The sequence below is a fragment of the Hibiscus syriacus genome, unplaced genomic scaffold, assembly GCF_006381635.1.
Source record: "Hibiscus syriacus cultivar Baekdansim isolate YM2019G1 unplaced genomic scaffold, ASM638163v2 tig00110864_pilon, whole genome shotgun sequence".
Classification (NCBI taxonomy): Eukaryota; Viridiplantae; Streptophyta; class Magnoliopsida; order Malvales; family Malvaceae; genus Hibiscus; species Hibiscus syriacus.
Window position 1 is genome coordinate 1673836 of NW_024062893.1, and position 24130 is coordinate 1697965.

The following is a 24130-nucleotide window of genomic DNA, read 5'->3' on the forward strand; positions in this document are numbered from 1 at the left end:
TAGATGCTTGATAAGATGACCTCCGTCATGCGTCGGTTTTGGTGGATGGGGAAAATATCATAACGTGGATGGCCTCTTATAGATTGGTCGACTATTTACAAACCGAAGAGACAATGAGGACTAAGATTACGAGACCTACAAATTTTCAATCTGGCTATGGTTGGCAAATAAATTTGGCATCTTATCACAAATCCTCATTGTTTATAGTCTAGAGTGTTACGGGCAAAATTCTTCTCTACTGGTGACCTTTTTAATGCACCCATTGGTAATATGAGCTCATATGCATAAAAAGGTATTCATAAGACACTTCAGGCGTTTAAAGGAGCTTTTAATTAGAGGATAGGGATGGATATCAATCTAAACTTACTCCGGGAAAGATTGGGTGGTTCAAAAGTCGAGACAGTTTTAGGTGATTATTCTGCACTTCCTATTCAATGTTTTAAGGCTTCTTTGTTTCATAACACAGGGTAAGCAAGATGGGATGAGTCGAAAGTTCGAGAGACTTTTGAAGCTGCTGAAGCAGATACGATCCTAGCCACATCGATTTCTCCTAGTCAAGACGAGGTTCTTGTGAGGGCTAATCATGATTCAGATACCTATTATGTATGTTCAGGGTATTTTTAGCTCCAACAACCGATACACTCAACCGAGCTGACTTTAAAGACTTAGCAAACCAAAACAAAATTGCAGATACTCCCAAAAATATGGGTTTTTTTTGGAGATTAGCCCATGGAGGTCTCCCTGTAGGGGGTCGACTTCAAGCCCAATGTGTAATTTACACAAGAAGACAGTGTTACACGCCTTGCGAGATTGTTCATCTGCACAAGAATCGTTTGCATTGGCTGGCTTACAAGGTACGTTCCTATCTAGTCAAACCACTACTCCTTTACAATGGTTGAAATCTGTGATATCTACACTTGTTATGGAATGTTTTGCAGGATTTATGATTCTTCTTTGGAATATTTAGAATGGTCGTAATACAAAGATCCATGACAATAAAGTTCAACCACCTTGGATCCTAGTTCTTAATGCTCGGATATTACACCAGGAGTTCTTAGCGGCCAAGAAGCAAGCTCTAGGGTGAATGTCTCCTGTGCCCCCCTCCCAGTGCATTCGTTGCACGGATGGGCTGCTCGTTGGCTTCCCTTCTATCCAGGTTATGTCAAAATTAATGTAGATGGGGCCTTCAACCCTCAGCAAAAATTGATTGTCATTTGTGTTATAGCTCGGGACTCTACAGGTTTAGCATTGGGCAGTCTGGCTTTATCGTCATCCATTTGCATCGAAGCGGGTCTTGCAGATATCCATGCTATGATTAAATATTTAAAGTTTGGTCAAGAGAACCATTGGCACCAAGTTGTGTTTGAGACTGATTCGGCAATGGTGGCTAATAAACTGTCACGTGATGTGGTAGATTTGTCCACTTTAGGATTTCATTTGGCTGAAGCTTGATCCATTTTGCAAACCAATGTATCTTTCAAATTAATTTTTGTCTCGTGTATTTGTAATAAGGTGGCTCATGAGTTATCCTCGTGGGCATTTAGATCAGGGAATGCGTTGTTTTTTGACTCGGTTTGTCCCGAGCTAGTTAATATATTTCATGGGCACTCTTTTCCCCTTGTAGGTCCTAGAAGGGGTTTTTAATGAGACTCTTTTCTTCAAGAAGAAGAAGGAGAAGAAGAAGAAGGAGGAGAAGGAGAAGAAGAAGAAGGAGAAGGAGAAGAAGGAGAAGAAGAAAGAGAAGGAGAAGGAGAAGGAGAAGGAGAAGAAGAAGAAGGAGGAGAAGGAGAAGGAGAAGGAGAAGGAGAAGGAGAAGGAGAAGAAGAAGAAGAAGAAGAAGAAGAAGAAGAAGAAGAAGGAGAAGGAAGAAGGAGAAGAAAAGAAGAAGAAGGAGAAGAAGGAGGAAGAAGAAGAAGAGAGAGAGAAGAAGAAGAGAGAGAAGAAGAAGAGAAGAGAAGAAGAAGAAGGAGAGAAGAAGAAGAAGAAGAAGAGAGGAGGAGGAGAAGAAGAGGAGGAGGAGAGAAGAGAGAGAGAGAGAGGAGAAGAAGAAGAAGAAGAAGAGAAGAAGAAGAAGGAGAGAGAGGAGAGAAGAAGAGAGGAGAAGAAGAAGAATGAGAAGAAGAAGAAGAAGAAGAAGAAGAAGAAGAGAAGAAGAAGAAGGAGAAGAAGAAGGAGAAGAAGAAGAAGGAGAAGAAGAAGAAGAAGAAGGAGAAGAAGAAGGAGGAGAAGAAGGAGGAGAGAAGAAGAATTGGGTGACCATTTTATAACTTTTGATAGTCGGGGACTCAACAAAATAACATCAAATAATCAGATAATTATTTTGTAATTTTTAATAATCGAATGACTCAACAAAGCAACGTCCCATAATCGATGGACCATTTGTGTGCTTTCCCTGTTACTTATTAGAATTAAACAAAATCACTCGAAATTTATATTGATCTCAACACCTATAAATGTTGAGGTTCATTTAAAATCTTTAATGAAACTATAACCCTAAATTCTATAAATATTTTATTTTTTTAATCTCGAATTGTGAGTCAGTGTTGCAATAATATGAAAGTACATAGGCCGGGGTGGACCAGCGAATTCATACTCATTTATAGGAGACTGATTTTTTTTTCATTTTAATGAAATTCACAACATGAATTTCGTGTTGATATTTTTTGTCCATTTTGTTGAATGACAGACCAAAGAAGAAAGATAAGTTGGAGAACTAATTCCAAGGTTTATACAAAAGAGATATTGTAAAAGAAAACCACATGACCTCCTAGTCTCATACATTAATGGAATCAGCCCTAAAATACATATCCATGGAAATCATGTCAAACCCAATTATAATTTGAAATTGTAAATATTCCAAAAGAATGTTGATCTTTCTATAATGAAACTTTGTTTTTTTTAAGAAAAGGAGAGATAAAAAGTAATTACGAGAGGAAAAATAATATATATGTAGTAAAATATATCATATATATGCAATCATTAAATTCGTAAAAAATGCCATTATTATTTATTAAGTTTTTTTTTATAATAAAAGCATAATAAAAAAATTAGAAAACTTTGAAGAACTTCCCGTTTTAATATAATTTGAATAAAGATTTAAATTAATTCTTTCCTTTTGTAATCCATTTTATTTGTAAAAATCATCCAATAATTTTCCTTAAAGAAGTTAACTCGATTTTAGAATTTTAAAATTTTAAACTAAAATAAATCTCCCTTTTCTATGTCACTCGTCCAAACACACCCTTAATTTGTATTTAATCGGGCAAAGCTTCACAAAAACAAATTCATTATAGTAGTCGTACACATATCCAATAAGTCATTTAAGCTATGCTAGTCAAATTCATGCCTAATGTACATCAATAATCCTTAGAAGTACCATCTTATATCCAATTCGAATATGAACACCTGAAAAATAAAATAAACGGTCACAAATATCGAATATGAAGACCTGAAAATTAAAATAAAGAGTCGGAGTATCATCTTTAGCTATTCATGCCTTCACAAGTAATTTATCGAAGCAGTCATCAGTTACATTTGTGAGTCTATCAATCATTTCATCACGTCAAGGCTGTGGGAAAGCTTTGATAAAAAGACTATTTATGATCATTTTCAAAACATCATCCCACTACAATTGTGAAATGTGAAACATAAACTTCGGTAAAAGACCCTACAAAGATGATCATTGAAAGAGTGGACATCTTCAAATTTTTATTCAGTATCTGGAAACCTTTCGGATCTTAAGACGGAATACATCAATTCATACAAAATCTCTGCACAGGTTTAATTTTGTAACATGCCATTTTGCTCACCACAGTATTACTCAATTCAGAATTTCAACTTCTTTTTGGTCTAAATGCTTTCATATAATACTATAGAAGAAACATACCTCGATCAGCACTTCTTCACATGCACCTCGATTATGTCATCATCTTCCATTTCTAGACTTGCAGGAGTTGCATCCACATTAATTTTATCACCATCAAAAGAGAACGCTAGGCTTTGCAGGTCAAGCTTAGCTTTATTGGCATACAACCTGAAGAGCTTCTCAAACTTATCATCCTATTAAAATGAAGAAAAAAATATCTTCAACTTATATTGTAAAACAAATTTACAATACAGCACATCCTGTACATCACATGAAAGATAATAGCATTCAAACGGGGGAAATACATGAAAAATACAAAACAAAAAACCTAAGCCATTAAATCAAACATGAAAATCCAGCAAAAAAATTCCAGAAAATGGAGTTACCCTAAGAAGCCAGTTCAATCACAGAATAATCATGAGATTCTATTCTATGTTAGTAAAGGTAGAAATGACTCATTTGAAAGATTCCACAATCAAGAAATGAGAAGTGCATAGAGTAAACCTTGAAAATAAGGCAAATATGAACATGAGCCATGTATGAATGACAAGATACTGAATTAAATTGCTTTTCTAACTACATTTTCATAAACACAACAGATATTTGCCTTTTCAGATGTCCATAATACATACAAGATTTGTTTATTTTGTAAATCTAGCACTGGTTTGCATCTTTATTTTCCCCAGCATAAAGAGGATATGAAACTAGAGCAGATTTCATTGCAAGGCAAAATTTTAACTTGGAAGGTTGAGTCAGTCTTTCATCATATGAATGCAACATGCAATTATTTTATTTCCTCCACTGCTTGTAACTAGGGACTTAGCTAGACTTATTTCTATTCCCACATCTGGAATCAGGCAGCTGCAAAGCAGAGTACTAAACTTTTTCATTCACCTATTCCATAGCCCAGACTGTATGCAATTACCGACATAAAAGATCTAAGTGCAGCAGAAAGCTATACCGTGTATACACGAAATTGCTTCACTTCATCCTTGTTCTGGATCGAAATAACTATTTTGGCCCTTTCAGAGGCAGGAATTGTTGGTTGCTCAGCTACAGCATCTGAAGAAGGTTTCAACGAATCACTCGGTTCTCGTTTTGTAGATTCCTCTGCTTCTAGCAACATGGTTTTTGCAGATTGTGCTAGTGAAAGCAATTCCTGCTTCCTTCTCCTGCATGAATCATTTCACATTAAAATGAGTAAAACAGGTTCCATAGGAAAAAGAGATTACATTAAAGCATTAAGCCAGAAAATAGGAAACATATTGTTTGTTTCAGATCCCACAAAGTTCCAAGATCCTTTGATTTTTTATTATCTCATAGCTCTTAAATCATGTGACTGGAAACTAACATTTTTTACACTATGTTACTCGGACTCGTGTATTAAACAAACGGGTATGTTCAGTTTCTTTTAAGATTTTCCATTATTTTGAGGATTCTTGGAATGTCATATCCATGTATCCATATCTTGGTATGTATTGGACACGGGAATTTCAAGAAAAATGAGGAGTTGAAGCAATGCAAATATTACAATTATGGTTAACAAGCAATAGCAACAATTCTATGCAGAAAACATCATCTCCTGAATCATAAATTACCAGTCCATGTCTAATAATCAGAAATTTTAAACACAATTGAAACACCAGAAACAGGTATGACAAAATTACATGTCTGTGAAGTTGGAAGTAGATTCAAGCTTAAAAAGAGACTCAAACTGCCAAGTACAATACCTTAACTCTTTTATGGTTGAATCCTCACCAATCTTGCTATGAGCATTACTTGAAACCATTGGAGGGGGAGCCAACCAATCCTCCTCTTCAACATTCACAACCTTTATCAGTTCAACATCTTTATCCGAATCTACTTCTGCAACCTAATCCATTTCCAATTCCATAATAATAAAAATAATTAATAAAAGAAAAAAATTATTATGCAAATTTACTTTCATATGTAATATAAGCAAATAGAGCAGAAATCTTACACCGGGTTTAGGGCATTTCCTCCGTTTTGGAGACGGAATTGGTGAAGTATCTGCACAGTCATCTACAATGGAACTCGTAATGATTACTATAACAATTTGAGTACAAAAATTATGATAGAGATAGGTTACACAACCTAAATGCGAACTGTATGCTATTATTGAAATTCAAGAACACCATATGAAAACAAGGCATAACATACGTATATTAATCATGGAAACAGTATAATAAACAGAATAGAACTTTTTTAATTATGATTGAGCTCAATTTTGAAACCTAAATGAAAGTTTTTGTTATAGATTGAAAGAAAAGAAAAGGTTTAGGAGAAGAATTTAGACGAAAGAGAGAGTTGATAGAGAAGAAAAATGCATCATTCATTTCATAAGGAAAATATTGTTTACACAGCAGTTTTATTTTCATACAGGCTGTTACAGGAATCTAACAAATGCCAGCTGCCATTCTTCAATAACAGATTGCCTAACAAACTGATTCTTTGTTATCACAGGTACTGGGCCATCCGGTTGGGCTTATCCTCCTTGTTCTGGCTGACTTTAGCCTGCTTCAACCCATCAGGTAATTTTAATTCTTTTTCCCCTCTTGCTTCATTTCTCTCTTTCAATTCAATTCCCAATTTACTTCCCAGAATCCCTAACCCTCATTCCTCCTCCATCCCCAATTCATGCTCATTCGAATCCCGCTCACTTCCTCGATCTTCCCTTTCTTCTCCAACTACAACAATACCCACCCCACGAGACGAGCCTTGTCCCCAAGGATCAAACGTAGGAAACTGCCCTCGTAAGACCGAATAATCTTCCCAAGTATCATTTGCTTCATCCAGATTTTGCCATCGAACCAAAAGTTGAGTGATTGGTTTTCCATTTCTGTTTACGATTCGTCTCCCAACAACTTTTAAGGGTTTGATTCGGAACTGACCATCATCTTCTATGGCAGGAGGATCTGTTGCAGCACGCGAGGAGTCTCCGATGAATTTCTTCAAGAGACTGACATGAAATACTGGGTGGAGTCTTGATGAGGCTGGTAAGCCTAATTTATAAGCAACTTCCCCTATCTTTTTCAATACCTTGTAGGGGCCATAATATTTAGCTGCTAATTTCAAATTTTTTCGTAGGGCAATTGAAGACTGCCTATATGGCTGCAATTTGAGGTAAACCAAATCTCCAACAGAAAAATTTCTTTCTGATCTACTTTTATCTGCTTGCTGCTTCATTCTGTTGCTAGCTAATTCCAATTGATTTTTAACCAATTGCCTCATATGTTCTCTACTATGCATGATTTCACTGACTGACTATAGAGTAGTATCTGTAGGCCAAACCATAATAGGTGGTTTGTACCCATATAAAGCCTGAAATGGAGTCAGTTTTAAAGCAGTATGGTAAGTGGTGTTGACCACCACTCTGCCTGGGGTAACCATTTAGCCCACTGTCTAGGTTGATATAAACAAATACCCCTTAAATATTGTTCCAAGCATTGATTCACCCTTTCTGTTTGTCCATCTGTTTCAGGATGATAAGCAGTGCTGAAAAGGGTCTTAGTACCCAATTGCTTCATCAATTCCTTCCAAAACAAACTAGTAAAGGTCTTGTCTCTATCAGAGATGGCCATTTGAGGTTGACCATGTAATTTATAGACATTGTCTAAGTAGAGTTTAGCTACCTCTACTGCAGAATAAGGATGTGATAAGGGCAGAAAATGACTGTATTTTGTAAACTTATCCACAATAACCAAAATACAGTTTTTCTTAAAAGAAGTAGGCAACCCTTCAATGAAATCCATAGTTATAATCTGCCAAGCTTAATTAGGAACAGGCAGGGGCTGTAGCAAACCAGGTTTTGCTACATGTTCAACCTTAGTTTGCTGGCAAACTTCACAACATCTCACATAAGTAGCAACCATAGATTTTAGGTTTGGCCAATAAAAATTTGCCCTGATTCTGTAATATGTAGCTTGTGCCCCAGAATGTCCCCCCTGAGCAGAATCATGTAGAGATTGTATAATCTTCACTCTAAGGCTCCCATTAGCTCTAACATAAACTCTCCCATCATATCGAAGAACAACCTTAGAATATTTCCACTTACTGTCAGCAGAAGGAGTAATAGTCAGAATTGAAATCCAATTCTGAGCTAAAGAATCACCTTGGTAGCTTTCTTCAATATCTTAAATCCAAGTAGGCACCAAAACTGTCACTCCCATAGCCAAATACTGAGCTTGCTCCTCCCATCTCCTAGATAAAGCATCAGCAGCTACATTCAATTTTCCTTTTCTATAATGAATAGTATAGTCTAATCCCAACAGCTTTGTCAACCCTTTTTTCTGAATACTGGTAGTCAGTTTCTATTCTAGAAGAAACTTTAAAAGCTCATGGTCAGTCTTAATCACAAAAGGTTTACTTTCCAAGTAGTGTCTCCATTTAGAAACAGCCAAGAGAATAGCTAGATATTCTCTTTCATAGATAGATAAAGCTGAATGTCTAGGACTTAAAGCTTTACTCAAATAAGCAATAGGCCTACCTTCTTGTGACAGAACAACCCCCACACCTCCAGAACTAGCATCTGTTTCTAGATAAAAGGGCTTAGAAAAATCTGGTAGAGCTAATACTGGAGCAGAACTCATAGCCCTTTTAAGTTCTTCAAAAGCAGAACAAGCAGCAGAAGTCCATTGAACCCATCCTTCTTTAACATCTGTGTCAATGGTCTGCTAATAATGCCATAATTTCTTATAAATCTTCTATAATAACCTGTCAACCCCAAAAATCCTCTAAGAGCTTTAAGGGATTTAGGCTTGGGCCAAGTATGCATAGCTTCCACCTTACTAGGGTCTGTAGACACTCCTGCAGCAGAAATAATATGACCCAGATATTCCACCTTAGTCTGTCCAAAAAAACACTTGGACATTTTTGCAAATAACTGATTCACTGCCAAAACTTCCAAAACAAGCTGTAAATGTTCAACATGTTGTTTCATACTGCCACTGTACACCAGAATATCATCAAAGAAAACTAAAACGAATTTTCTAAGAAAAGAACTGAATAATTCATTCATGAGAGCTTGAAATGTAGCAGGTGCATTAGTAAGGCCAAAAGGCATTACCTTAAACTCATAATGCCCCTGATGAGTTCTAAAGGCTGTCTTATAGATATCATCTGGTTGAATTCTGATCTGCCAATATCCTGACCTCAAATCAATCTTTGAAAAATAAACTGCCCCATGTAACTCATCCAACAAGTCTTCCACTATAGGAATAGGAAATTTATCTTTGATTGTCAAACTGTTCAGTTTTCTATAGTCCACAAAAAACCTCCAAGTATCATCCTTCTTTTTAATAAGAAGGCAAGGAGAGGCAAAAGGACTCCTGCTAGGTTGAATAATAGAAGAAGAAAGCATATTAGCTATTTGCTTTTCAACTTCAGTCTTCTGATTGTGAGGAAATCTATAAGGCCTTAGATTAACTGGTGTGGCAGTAGATTCCAGTGGAATTGTATGGTCATGTGTCCTCTGAGGAGGTAGTCCTTTAGGTTCAGCAAAAACCTTGCTGTATTTATCCAAGATAGGTTGCAATTCACTAGGAACAGAGGAAGAGTTTCCTGCCATAGTTAATAGGACAATATGGCCCATAACATCAGAATCCCTTGCAGTCATTTTAAGTAATGTAGCTCCTGATATTTGATGTAATTCAGTTTAAGGCTGTTGACCTTGAATACAAATTTGTTCTCCTCCATGATCAAAACTTAAGGTCATATTATTGAAATCCATCAAAATTGGACTGAATAATTTCATCCAATCAACTCCCAAGACCATGTCACTTCCTCCCAATTTAAGCAACCTAAAATCATGTAAAAAAATATGGCCCTGCATTTCCCGTTGGACCTTGTTACATCTAGCAGAACTGAACAATTGTTGGCCATTAGCCACAGTAATGGCCAAAGGATAAGCATTATTAACCTGTATGCCAGCATCAGCCCATTTAGGAGTCAAGAAACTGTGTGTATTGCCACTGTCAATTAAGATACTCAATGATTTTCCTTGAATAGTGCCCTGGATTCTTAATGTATTATGGCCAATGCAGCCAGTAATAGCATTCATAGAGATTTCCAAATTCTCCCCTTCTTGTTGTTGAAACTGCTCTGCCTCAGTAGGACATACTTCTACTAGAGAAGTATCAATTTCCTCAGTATTCATATTTAACTGCCTGGTTTTACACTGATGACCTGGAATGTATTTTTCACCACATTTAAAACAGAGACTGTTTTGCCTTCTATAATCCATCAGATTTTGTTTTGGATTTGACATAGAAGTAGGTTTTGTGGCTACTGGTAAGGCATTTGTCTTGGATGTAGGTATGGGGTTTGGGTAGGGTGGGACCTTAAAAGAAGGCCTGAATCTTCTACTTTCAAATTATACTGACAGTTCATATAGCTTGGCTTGTTTACATGCTTCACACAAGCTCTTAGGGTCTAAGGCCTTAACCTTATGCTTAATATCATCTCGGAGTCCACTAATAAAAAGTGGCACAAAAGATTCTTCAGTCAAAGTAGGATTCTGTAAAAGCATATAAGGTTGTAGCTCTTCAAACTTCTCCTGATAATCCTCTATAGACCCCTTCTGTATCAACTTAGTAAACTCCTCTACAATATCAGAAAATGATCTATCACTAAATCTGTGACAGATATCAGCTTCAAATTCATGCCAATTGACATGGTGTTTCTGCATTATATACCCATCAAACCATATTTCTGCTTTTCCAGTTAAATACATAGTGGCTACCTCCACTCTCTGTTTCATAGGCACACTGCAAATAGAAAAATACTTCAAACATTTCTGGATCCACCCTCTAGGATTAACTCCCTCAAAGAAAGGAAGTTCTATTTTTGGTCTGTGCCACATACTTCCTGAACTGTTAAATGAGCCCCCTGTACCCCTTTTTTCAGCTTCCAATCCCCACATAACAGGTCTAGTGTTACTGTTTTCCCCCATTTGATTCTCAGACCTACAACTATTCTTAAGGGCTAAACAAGCATCAGGCTTATCCTTCAAAATTCCAGGTTCATCAGTTTTATAGTTGAATCGTGATTTATCCTTTACTACCGTCACCAAAACAGGATTTTTCTCCCCATTTTTAGAGCTATTAGGAGTGTATACTTGATCACCTACAGATTGCTCTTGTTCACCATTTCTGCCCGTTAAGATCTTCAAAATATCCTCCACATAGCCATGATTCGAGTTCATCCTTGCCTCCAGTGCAGTAATCCTATTTTCCTGAGTCTCCCACCATTTAGGTAGATTTGTCTCATTTTGGCCTTGTTTCACCAACGCAGCTAGATCCTCAATCTGTTTCTGAATCCCAGCTAAATCAGTTTCCGCCATAGATTGATTCTTCTTTGGCATGCCCTTAAAAAAATTTCTCTTGCCAGAATCGTAGCTCTGATTACCAATTGTTATAGATTGAAAGAAAAGAAAAGGTTTAGGAGAAGAATTTAGACGAAAGAGAGAGTTGATAGAGAAGAAAAATGCATCATTCATTTCATAAGGAAAATATTGTTTACACAGCAGTTTTATTTTCATACAGGCTGTTACAGGAATCTAACAAATGTCAGCTGGCATTCTTCACTAACAGATTGCCTAACAAACTGATTCTTTGTTATCACAGGTACTGGGCCATCCGGTTGAGCTTATCCTCCTTGTTCTGGCTGACTTTAGCCTGCTTCAACCCATCAGGTAATTTTAATTCTTTTTCCCCTCGTGCTTCATTTCTCTCTTTCAATTCAATTCCCAATTTACTTCCCAGAATCCCTAACCCTCGTTCCTCCTCCATCCCCAATTCATACTCATTCGAATCTCGCTCACTTCCTCGATCTTCCCTTTCTTCTCCAACTACAACAGTTTTATATGCTATTGTCGAAATTCATGAACATGTGAAAACAAGTCAAAACGCAGGTTTATTAAACACAAAGAAGCAGGCATTATAAACATGACAAAAAAAATAGTTGGCCATATTCCCATGTGTAATGGGATAAGGAGGAGGTAAGATAGTAAGCTGCCCCCAATGCCAAGTTGAGAGCAGCTTCCGTGGGAGACCTCCGGCAGTCAGAATTATGAATTGCCCACCGTGAGACTCGATCCCACGACCACAAGGTTAAGAGCCTTGTGCTCTACCAACTGAGCTGGACGGGCAATTCATAAACACGACAAAGTATGTTCTAATAACAAATGAGTCAAATTTCAAATCCTAAGTGTAAATTCTATATGCCATTTTTAAAATTTATGAACACCATATGAAAACAAGACACGACCCGTGTTTATTAAGCATATAAACAGTACAATAAACACAATTTCTATGCTACTATTGAAATTTACAAACACCACATGAAAACAAATTGTTTACCAAACAAGACACGGCATGTTTATTAAATACAAACATAGCATAATAAACAATACAATACAATACAATACAATACAATACAATACAATACAATACAATATAATATAATATAATACAATACATTTGTTGAGATTCATGAACACCGTATGAAAACATGAAATCACGAGTTAACAAACCATGAAAACAGTATAAGAAACACAACAAATAATGTTTAAACACGAGTAATACAACTACCATAATTTAGATACAAGTATTTAATCTCTCAAGGAAGTTAATAATTTAATTTGTATAAATGTCAACACAATTGAAACATAAAAAAGACATACAAAAGAACACAACTCCACGAAAGAAATTTTTAAAATGTTCTTTTTACCGTCGATGCAAACGATATTTAGGGGTTGAACACGGCGGTAATCGAATAGAGGCTCAAGGTCATCCGTAGTTGAATCGGCCTGCAAAAACAAATCGTATTTTCCGTGAAAACAAACAGAAGTTAAGAAAAACGAAACCAGGGTTTCAAATACCACAATAGCGGGGGTGAAGAAATTTCATATCAACAGCGGCGCCTTTTAACAAGATTCTCATTCTCAATAGAGTACGAGAGAGAGAAAGTTCGAGAAGAGGAAGTGTAACAAGCAGTCGAAACGAAATATAACGGAGTGATGAAGATGCAAAAGCAAAGGCAGGGAGTAGAAATCTTCAAGTTAAATTTCGTGTTTCAAAAATTACCTCGTTCACCTTCATGGTCTGTCGGAAACTTGAATGCAAGAGAGTGGATCAGGCACTCGAGATAGAAAAAAGAGAAAGAAGGCTTGTTCGGCTAACAGAGATAAGAGAAGTTTGGGAATTTCAAACTTTTTCAATCTAGAATTATTTATAAAAAAAACACTATTTTTAAATATATATATATATATATGGATAAATTACACTAATCATCACTAAAGTTTAATATTTCTCTTATTTCACTCATTATACTATAAATCCGTCCCGTTTACTCACTCAACTTAATATAATTAATTATTTTGTCACTCTACCGTTAAATAGTTAATGGCTCTAAAAAAATACCGTTTAGAAATATAAAATTTTCACCAAAACAATATCGTTTTGTATCTATATAACAATCAATTTATAACGTCGTTAGTGAGAAAACAGTGGAGTGACCAAAAAACTAAATGTATTAAGTTTAGTGAGAAAATTGAATGAATTTAAAATACAATGAGTGAAATATGAAAAAGAATAAAGTTCAGTGATGATTGATATAATTTACTCTCTATATATAATTATTGGATAAATTACAAGTTTAGTATCCCAATTATCATTTTTATAAAGTATCAATAAAAAAATTACTTCACTTTTGTAGTTTTGTTACTTTTAACGTGTCGCGACCGTCTTTCAGGTGGGCCCGGAAATTGAGCTTTGACTTGAATTAAACGAATTGGAGTCGCCACCAATCATTTATTTTAAAACAAATGGGTTGATCGGATACCCTATTTCTTACCTGATCTGCGTCTTTCCAAATATGTGTCGAGCTCGGGAGTCGGTTACGATCAAGGAAGGATTAGCATCCTTGAACCGTCCTTTCGATACCAATTAATTTATCGGTTGCCTTTATTGCGAAAAAATCAAAATTAAAATTAAAATTTAAAAATTCGATTTTTATACTTACCTTTGATTAATTGAAATTCTTTTAAAAAAATACCGAAAATGTTAGCAAAAAATAAATAAATAAATACTAGATAAATAAAAAGAAAAAAATAAAAACATAAAAAAGATAATAAATCGAAGGGGAAAAAATAAAATGAAATAAAAAATAGAAATAAATAGAAATAAATCAAAGAAACATATTTCTGATAATCATGTTTAAGTTCGTATTGATTTTACCAATGTTATTAAAACCGGACCGGATCGGCCGGATCGGCCGGTTCGACCGGTTGAACCGTGAACCGATGGCCTGTCCGGTCCGGTTAACTTCCAAAACCGGATTAGCACAGAACCGGTAAAGAACCGGAAGAATCGGCTGAAAACCGAGAAAATCGGGGTGAACCGGCTGAAAACCGGCAAAACCGGTTTGAACCGTCGGTTCACTTTTTTTCTTTAAAAAAAATTCGAGTATTGCTGAGCTCGACTCGAACTTGAAAACTTTAAAAGTAAACTCGACTCGACTCAAAAACTCACGAGCTAAAAATTATCAACTCGAAATATAATATTAAAACTTGAAATCGAAAAGGCTCAAACTCAAAAAAAAATTTAGAAGTTCGATTGAAGCCTAAAATTTGAGCTCAATTGAAGCGAAAGAATAGTTCGTTTTATGCTCACCAAAAGGCTCAATGATTTTGAATGTCAAATTACTACTATTATTTATAGAAGTAAGTTGGATGTTCTTCTATGTTTCTTAACCATGTGAGATTGTTTTGTTCTCATATTTTTACTCTTTAAACTTTTGGGATACTCTTCTATGTTTCTTAGCCATGTGAGATTATTTTTTTTAAAACAATTAAATTAAATGACATCATTTGTTATGATTTTTTTAAACCCTAATTTTTATTTATTTATTATAGTTATATAATTATATTTATTATTTAATATGTTTTACCTTAAATATTATGTTGTAGTTGATTTGAATCATTTTATTTAACTTGATTTTATGGTTTTTCATTTATACATATTATGACTTGTGATATTTTTATACTTTTTAATATTGTAAACTTAAAAAAAAGTATTACATATATATTAATATTGTTTTGAATATTATGTAAAATTAAAAAAAATATTATTTTATATAAAATTCGGTTCAACCGCGGTTAAATTCGATTGAATCAGTGAACTAATACTTTAATCGATTCAATGTCCGGTCCGATTTTAAAAACATTAGATTTTACAACGATAATCTCTTTAGATATTGGTTCAGCTTTCAACATAGAAATAAATAGAACGATATCTCTTCATAATAGCATCAGCATCCATGCGATAGATGTAAAGGAAGAGCACTAACCAATGAAAATAATTGCAACAGGCACTTTTAGCCCGTGAGAGCTGAGTTGAGTGCACTATGAACATCGGTTCCGATCTCAGCTTCAGCTTTCTCCAAATCACTGGGTGAACTCCAAAAGTCCTTTCTGAACAAGATTAGCATCGATTTGATCGAGTGGGGCAGCCTCGACAGCAATTAAATCTGTGAATGAGTCGAGATGGATGAAAACAAAACTACTGCTGACGAAATACTTTGTAGTTTCGTTTCCTTTATGCACCGACAGCACACCAGGCTTCAGTTCTGCAATTGTTGCTACATGTCCTGGAAGAGCACCCATCTGTCCGGTTGTGGCTGGTACTTTACCAAATAAATCAGCACTGGAGATGGATGTTGAACGAGAGAATTTCTGCAAAGTAGCTTGAGTTTCTCAACATTTCGCTCAACCACTTCAATGGTTCAGTTGGGTTTTTAACCCCCGTGCTCCCCCAGAACTGATTTCATTCCCTCCTTTTTATATTTAGGAGTAGGCTTTTTTAAAGTGATGAAAGTGGTGAACATGGGAACGGGGTTGAGATAATGGTGGGGTAGTGAGATAATGGTGAGAAAAAGTCAATGAAATGGGGGTTAAAAAACCTGCAAAATTATTAAAAATTATTATTATTAATAATAATAAATAATAATAAAAATAAATAATAAATAATAATTTTTTTAAAACCCGGATAAAAACGGGTGTCTACAATTGCCCCTCTTTGCATATTTTTATGTTAATAAGAATAGGGCAAAGACAAAAAAACACACAATCAGTTTTTGTCCGGTCCTTTAAAATGTGATTGGGCTTCCTGAAATTGGGCCTTTGTATTCTTCTCGGTTTAAATATTTTGGCTTGAAAATTCTTCCAAAAAGTAGTTCCTCAATGTCATCGACCTGAATGAAATCGAACTCTTCAGTTTTTGTTGACATATAGTCCTTCTCGCCTTGAGCTATGTTGTAAATGATGCGCCTTTGAGCTGAATGGAATCGAACTCTAAGGTCTTTGTGTTTTAAGAGAAACGATTTCAAAGGGTTTTTTTGTGTTTCAAGAGAAACTGTCTCCAGGGAGGCAAAATTTTGTTTCAAGATAAATATATTCAAAGATTGGTGTTTCAAGATAAACTGTCTTAAGAGAGGCAAAATTTGTTTCAAGGGAAACTGTCTTAAGAGAGACAAAATTTGTTTCAAGAGAACCTCTCTTAAGAGAGACAACTTGTTTCAAGAGAAACTGTCTCAAGAGAGACAAAGACAAAATTTGTTTCAAGAGAAATTGTCTCAAGAGAGACAAAACTTAGTTCCAAAAGAAGCTGTCTCAAGGGAGACGAAATTTTTTTAATGTACAACATATTCAAAGATTTTGTTTCAAGGAAAACTATCTTAAGAGAGACAAAATTTGTTTCAAGGGAAACTGTCTCAAGAGAGACAAAATTTGCTTGAAGGGAATTAGTCTCAAGCGAGATGACCTCTTGTTTCGAGAGAAACAATCTCAAAGGTGATCGATAATTTTCTTGTTCCTGAAGATGAATGTTGCTGGTGGGTACAATTCCATTCGTCGTGAAGTTGAAACCGCGGATGGACCCTTCGTTGTGAAGTTGAGCCTTGAATTGGATATCCTTCGTCGTGAAGTTGAAATCCAATCTAAAGATGAATGCTGCTGGTGAGCACGATTCCCTTCGTCGTGAAGTTGAAACCGTGGATGGCCCATTCGTTGTGAAGTTGAGCCTTGAATTGGATATCATTCGTCGTAAAGTTGAAATCTAATGTAAGTTGTGCTGTTCCGATGCCAATATCCTTCGTTGTGAAGTTGAAATTGACTCTGAAACTGGAAAGTTTGCTGACAGACACTCCTTCTTGGAGTTAGATATCCTTCTTCATGAAGTTGAAATCCAATCTAGAGATGTATGATGCTTGTGTGCATGATTCCCTTCGTCGTGAAGTTGAAACTGTGGGTGTCCCCTTTGTCGTGAAGTTGAGCCTGGAATTGGATATCCTTCGTCGTGAAGTTGAAATCCAAGTAAGTTGTATTGTTTCGAGTCCAATATCCTCCGCCGTGAAGTTGAAATTGGTTCTGAAACTAGGAAGCCCCTTCGTCGTGAAGTTAAGCCTCAAATGGCACGATATCCTCCGTCGTGGAGTTGAAATCGTAGATGTATGGGTGGACATGATTCCCTTCGTCGTCAAGTTGAAACCGTGGATGACCCCTTTATTGTGAAGTTGGGCTTCGAGCTAGATATCCTTCGTCGTGAAGTTGAAATCTACTCTCGAGCAAATTGTGCCGTTTCGAGTCTAATATCATTCGCTGTGAAGTTGAAATTGACTCTGAATGAAACTGAAAAGTTGTTTGTTGACAGTCAGTCGCCCCTTCGCTGTGAAGTTAAGCTTGTGTTGTCTCGAGTCTAATATCATTCGTTGTGAAGTCGAAATTAACTCTGAATAAAACTGAAAAGTTGTTTGTTGACAGTCGCCCCTTCGCTGTGAAGTTGAGCAACCTCCATCAATTTCTGAATACGCTTTTGAATCGAGTATCTTTCATCTTGAAGTTGAAATTTAACTCTAAAAGCTGTAAAAAATTATGTGTGCTAAAAATTACAAATGTGATGCTCTTAAGTATGTCTAAGATGCATGCAACATGAATGAGTTCTGTTTTTTCTTGGATTGGAGTCTCGTGTTTTGTCTGCTAATCTGGTCCTTGGAATCGATCGTGCCCCATTTGCTTATCGAGCTTTGGCTTTACAGACCTTTCATATTTGAGACTGTTCTGTTTGAAAATCTCATTTTTCTTGTTTTAAGAGGGAAAAAGGATAAAAATTCTGTAAAACATTGTTCGCAATTGAATCAAATTGTAAACATGAGTTCAAAGTATATCAAAGGAATCAATAGCTCTTTTTAATGCTTTCATAGTTATAGCTCTTTGACAAATGTTCAAATGGATGAGTTGACTTCAGGTTGACCTAAGGTTTCAGTCATAAAATGGTCATTTTTTTGTTATTGCAACATGTTTTTCTTTGGCTTGGCATTTTAATTGGATGCGAACAAAATAACGCAACTAGCATGATTAATTACTAGACTTTTTATTTCAGTCCTCTGAAATCTTCCATTTGTTCAAGTTTTGTAAGCTCCTCTAACAAAGGTAGTGCAGAAATATCGGTCTAAAAATGAAATTCCTGAGTGCTCGTGTGAAATTGACTATAACAGGTGTTCCTTAACTCCCTTAGTTCATTATTACCAAAAATTTCTTGTTTAGATAAATTTGATTTAATTTGTGGTTATCTGGCTAGCTGAATCCATAAAGTTGTGGCGTTTAACCAATTTCTTTAGAGGGACAACTTATCATTATAATCAGTTTTATCAACTTAACTGAAGGGTTCATCTCATCACAAAATCTTCGGCCGGATAATAACAGTGGAGCAAACACCGAATTGCCAAGTGTTTGAGCAATGCCATTGTTTGAACGTAATCTACTCATAAGGCCAGGGCTTTCAAGTTTCCTATATAACCAATTGCCTTAGTGGAATAGCTCAGCTTTGTAGATTTAATTTTTTAAGATTGTCAAGAAGAACCTGTTATAGTCTAGGTGTTGTTGAAAGTAAAAAATTTCATCTTTAGAGTTCAATTTTCAAGCAACTGACCTAAACTAGATTCACTTACTCGACTATTCTATCTATAAAGATAATGATAATCATTGAACAAAAAGTATAGTAATTGTCATATGCAAATGATGACACATGTTGTCCGCACCTTATGAAAGGAAAATGTTACATTGGTTTGCAAGAGCAATGTACGGTGTTTGAGTGTATATTCTAGGTAAGGTAAAAAGTCCTTGTTTTAAATCATGTTACTTTGTCAGAGATCTGTAACTTTGAACCATTTACAGAGTTTCTTAATTCAGTTGATATTCAAAGAATTGCAAGTTTGCAAATGTGATTCATTGCTCGTCATCATTAAAGTAACATAAATTTATTCAAATGTTCTTATAAAAACTTGAGAAAAAATGAAAAAACAAACTCAAACAGAATGCCTCAAATAATGAAATGGTCTTCCTCACTTGGATGCCCCCGAGTTGTTGAAGTCGATCCAATTCTTGTTATGTATTTTCTGTACGATTCTCTTGAATAAGGAGTAGTTCTCGATAGGTCACTCTAGGACACCGCTATGATATTCGCAATGAGCGTTCTCATTATACTACATGAGGTACGGAGGCTTCATGGATTTCTCTTGATATGGTGACACCACATGTGCGTCAAACAACTGTTGGTAAAGCTCCTTATATATCATAGGATCGAAATGTTCTCATTTTTTATGAGACATGTGAATGTAATAAAAAATAGAAAAATAATGTGAAATATACAGGAATGCATGATGCATGCAATGTTCGAGGCATTGATCCAAAAATGTGTCTGTTATTAGAAATAATCCTTATTGGGAACAAAAGTGTTTTATCTTTTAAGAGACAAAAATATCCTGACAGCTTCTGACATGTTGACTAGTCTTCTGCCTTCGTCTGTCACTGGTTGAATAACTTTTCGAACCGCTCTGGCTTCTCTGGATGAACAGTGCAAATGTTGAGTTACTTTTTGTACTGACCCAAGAAGTCTCGAATGACTGCATCTCTGACATTTATCTTTTGTTGAACCTATTCTCAACGAATACGTCATTGGAGTCCTCAATTGATAGGAACTATATGAAGTTCATTTGTATGTCTCTTGAATTCGTCAGCAATGGTCTCCAATTTTAGCTATCGTTTTGCCATTGTTGTCTTTGAAGGGATTCCCAAGATCAGTAACCTTCATCTTGCCCCTGCAACCTCTGCCAGTCAGTTCTTCAAAGATAGACTTTCATTGTGCTTGATGTAGACCCGATTCATTCCGAGTCCTTTATAATGCAGCAGAGTGATATACTCTTCAACTGTGGGCACCACGTCTTCTGGATTGAATGTGACACATGGTCGCCTTGTAGACTGTCCTCTGCATTTTCATCTATTGTATTACAACTCATTTGTCCATTAATGCAGATTATTCATGTTTAATAAACACGTTTTTGGTGGATCAACACCTTTTTAAATGATGTGAATGATGAGAACAAAATGAAAGAGAACACAAAATAAAAAGAGTTAGTGAGGTAAATCAAAACAATAAAAAATGAAAAATCCTACCCCACATGATATCTACCCCACATGCTTTAATTCCTATCGGACATGATTTCTATCCCGCATGCTAATTTCAAACAAATCCTAACCGCATATTTGTCTAGTTCACATGCTTTGAACAGAAAATAAAGCAGGAAACGAAGCAACCTAGGGTTTGGAATGAGGTTTTAGGGTGGGCTCTAATTCCTTGTACTCTCCCGGTTTAGGTTCTAAAAAGGTACCCGAGCTCTCCTTGCTGGTGCCCACTTGGGCTTGCCAGACCCTTAGTCCTAAGCCTATTACAAGCTTATGTGGACTAAGTTAAACTCGAGAGGAAACATTCCCTTATGCTATACGGAGAATAAATTCACACGAATGCATCGCTTTCACCCCCACTTAAAAAGGTTCGGAGCTCGGGTATAGAGCGAGAGATGACAATTTTGAAAAATCTGAAATCATTAAAAAACCTCAGTACAACTATTTAATTGAAAAATAATCAAAGGTTAATAATTAGAATCGAATAAATAAATTTAAATTTATAACTTTAGCTAAAAAAGACAACCGAAAATTAATTTCGACCTGACTCACTTACCTGTCCCTAGAGAAGTCGTCAAACTGTCTCGACCGTCTTTCGAGTGGGCCCAGGAATTGGGCTTCGACTTGAATTAAACGAATTGGAGTCGCCACCGTTCATTTATTTTAAAACAAATGGATTGATCGGATACCTTATTTCTTACCTAATCTGCGTCTTCCCAAAGATGTGTCGAGCTCGGGAGTCGGTTATGGTCAATGAAGGATTATCACCCTTGAACCGCCCTTTCGGTACCAATTAATTTATCGGTTGCCTTTGTTGCGAAAAAAATCAAAATTAAAATTAAAATTTAAAAATTCAATTTTTATACTTACCTTTGATTGGTTGAAATTCTTCTATAAAAATATCAAAAATGTTAGCAAAAAATAAATAAATAAATACTAGATAAATCAAAGGAAAAAAATAAAAAAAATAAAAACATAAAAAAGATAATAAATTGAAGAGGAAAAATAAAATGAAATAAAAAATAAAAATAAATAGAAATAGAAATAGAAATAAATCAAAGAAACATATTTCTGATTATCATGTTTAAGTTCGTATTGATTTTACAATGAGAATCTTTAGATATTGGTTCAGCTTTCAACATAGAAATAAATAGAACAATATCTCTTCAGAATAGCATCAGCATCCATGCGATAGATGTAAAGGAAGAGCACTAACCAATGAAAATAATTGCAGCAGGCACTTTTAGCCTGTGAGAGCTGAGTTGAGTGCACTATGAACATCGATTCCGATCTGTGCTTCAGCTTTCTCCAAATCACTGGGTGAACTCCAAAAGTCCTTTCTGAACAAGATTAGCATCGGTTTGATCGAGTGGGGTAGCCTCGACAGCAATTAAATCTGCGAATGAGTCGACATGGATGAAAACAAAACCGCTGCTGACGAAATACTTTGTAGTTTCGTTTCCTTTATGCACCGACAACACACCAGGCTTCAGTTCCGCAATTGTTGCTACATGTCCTGGAAGAGCACCCATCTGTCCGGTTGTGGTTGGTACTTTACCAAATAAATCAGCACTGGAGTTGGATGTTGAACGAGAGAATTTCTGCAAAGTAGCTTGAGTTTCTCAACATTTCGCTCAACCACTTCAATGGTTCAATTGGGATTTTACCCCCGTGCTCCCCCCAGAACTGATTCCATTCCCTCCTTTTTATATTTAGGAGTAGGCTTTTTTAAAGTGATGAAAGTGGTGAACATGGGGCCAAGAATTATGGAGAGGTGGGGTGCTATGAACGGGGTAGTGAGATAATGGTGAGAAAAAGTCAATGAAATGGGGTTAAAAAAAACCTGCAAATTGATTAAAAATTATTATTATTAATAATAATAAATAATAAAAATAATAATAAATAATAATTTTTTTAAAATTCGGACAAAAATAGGTGTCTACATAACGATGAATGACCAAAATAAAATTAAAATATAATATTAAATATAATTTAAAAAAATATAATAATTTAATGAAAAACAAAATAAAAGTGATAATTGAAATACTAAAGGTATAGTTTACCCATAATTTTAATAAGGGTTAGGAACAATTATTAACTAAAGATTTAGAATTTAGTTATTTGTCATTCTACTTGTGGTTTAATTAATATAAATATTTTTTTCAATTAGTTTTATATATTTTATTAGATTAATTTTGTATTCATTATTTTATGACGTAATCAAATAATAATGAAAAACGCTTTACATAATATTTTTTATTTATTATTATATATCAAGTATTATATCTAACGATCATTATTTCACATAAAAATAATTAATTATACTTCAACGTATAAAAAAGTGTCAAATATTTATAATAAATGATAATAATTACATTATTAAAGAATAATAATTTTTATTATTTAATTTATATTTGATGAATAAAAAAATTATTGGTAGTCATTTTAAATCATTCATCTTGATATATATTCTTAGTTATCAATTTAAATGCTATTATTTTATTGACGAAAATTGTCATAGACTATCATAGTTCATCAACAATTATAGTACTAAAATAAAAATTAATTATATTGATGTGATGATCCTTGCCTTGATATAACAGTCTAAATTGAGTTATGATGTAATATAAGAATTTAACTAATTTTTTTATTAAGTTTAAATATTTAATTATTTTTATTAAAATTAAGAAATTATTTAATAAAAATTAAGAATTTAATAATTTTTAAAAAAATATTAAATATTCAAAAAAATATTAAAATTCACTAGAAGTAATTTTTTAAAAAAAAGAAAACGGTCCTCGTTAAAAACTCCTCCTATCCAACACCATAGTGTTGGTCTTACGAGGGGAAAAGAGTGTTCAAGCTAGATTAAATTAAATAAACCGTATCGTTCAAAACCTTTGAAGAGATAATCTCGGGATAAACTGAGTAAAAAAGAACAGCGAATACAAAAAACAAAGAGCTAATTTAGCTAAACAATCAGCAACCACATTACAAGAATGCTAAACTAAAAAAAATGAAAATCAAGAAAAGATTTAAAACAATCTTTGGCTTGCTGGAGATATACCGCTGGTGTAGATATATCTTCCTTGTCGCGAAAAAGCTTATTAACCACAACAGCACAATCAGATTTGAAATAAACATTAACCCAACCTCGTTCTATGGCTAAAGTCATTCCAGTGATGAACGCGTGAACCTCGGCCAAAGTAGGATCAAACATATTAACTTTTCTTCAAAGAAACTTTTAACAATGATAAGAACAACAAAATATGTTACTTTAAAGTTTGAACATACTTAAATTCTATAATTTTCTTGAATTTTTTTAGTATCCTCTATTATTTCTCAAACTACAGTATTCGTGGTTATCAATGTGTTAAAGTGTTTTTTAACATACACATGAAATATTTAAAATTTATTTTTGGAGTAAAATAAAATTTTATTAACACTCTTTTTTGGATAAATCAAAAGTCAAAAATACTCACCTCAATATTTTAAACAAATTAAAAGTGTTCCCAAAATTTAAAAATTTCTACTTGGACAATACGTAGACATATTATTGACATTAGATGTCATATAAATAATAGGACCTTAAACCTGTGATGCTCAACTACATTTTTTGCTTGTACCAACATCAAAATCTATATGGTAAACTGACATTCGCATTCATATAAATATAGAACATTTTGGAAACAAAAACTGAACATAACCATGGCAAACAAGGTTATAAC

At 34.7% G+C, this 24130-nt stretch overlaps 1 protein-coding gene and 2 pseudogenes across 3 annotated transcripts; all 3 read right to left on the reverse strand.

The window, feature by feature from the left end:
* Positions 1-3294: 3294 nt before the first annotated feature.
* On the reverse strand, positions 3295-13089 carry LOC120143822. Of its 3 annotated transcripts, XM_039158052.1 has the most exons (7): positions 12970-13089; positions 12614-12692; positions 5847-5908; positions 5596-5738; positions 4827-5037; positions 3887-4059; positions 3295-3405 (listed from the first exon to the last, which is right to left on the reverse strand). In XM_039158052.1, the coding sequence occupies exons 1-6, from the start codon at positions 12982-12984 to the stop codon at positions 3892-3894; spliced, it is 678 nt and encodes a 225-aa protein (XP_039013983.1). In that variant the 5' UTR covers positions 12985-13089; the 3' UTR covers positions 3295-3405; positions 3887-3891. The 3 variants fall into 3 exon arrangements, with proteins under 3 accessions (XP_039013983.1, XP_039013984.1, XP_039013982.1); XM_039158053.1 differs by lacking the exon at positions 3295-3405 and having other exon boundaries at positions 3781-4059; positions 5847-5896; XM_039158051.1 differs by lacking the exon at positions 3295-3405 and having other exon boundaries at positions 3781-4059.
* A 2170-nt stretch (positions 13090-15259) lies between these two features.
* On the reverse strand, positions 15260-15712 carry LOC120143873 (annotated as a pseudogene).
* Positions 15713-21645: 5933 nt separating this feature from the next.
* LOC120143875 lies at positions 21646-23622 on the reverse strand (annotated as a pseudogene).
* Between the last annotated feature and the right edge of the window lie 508 nt (positions 23623-24130).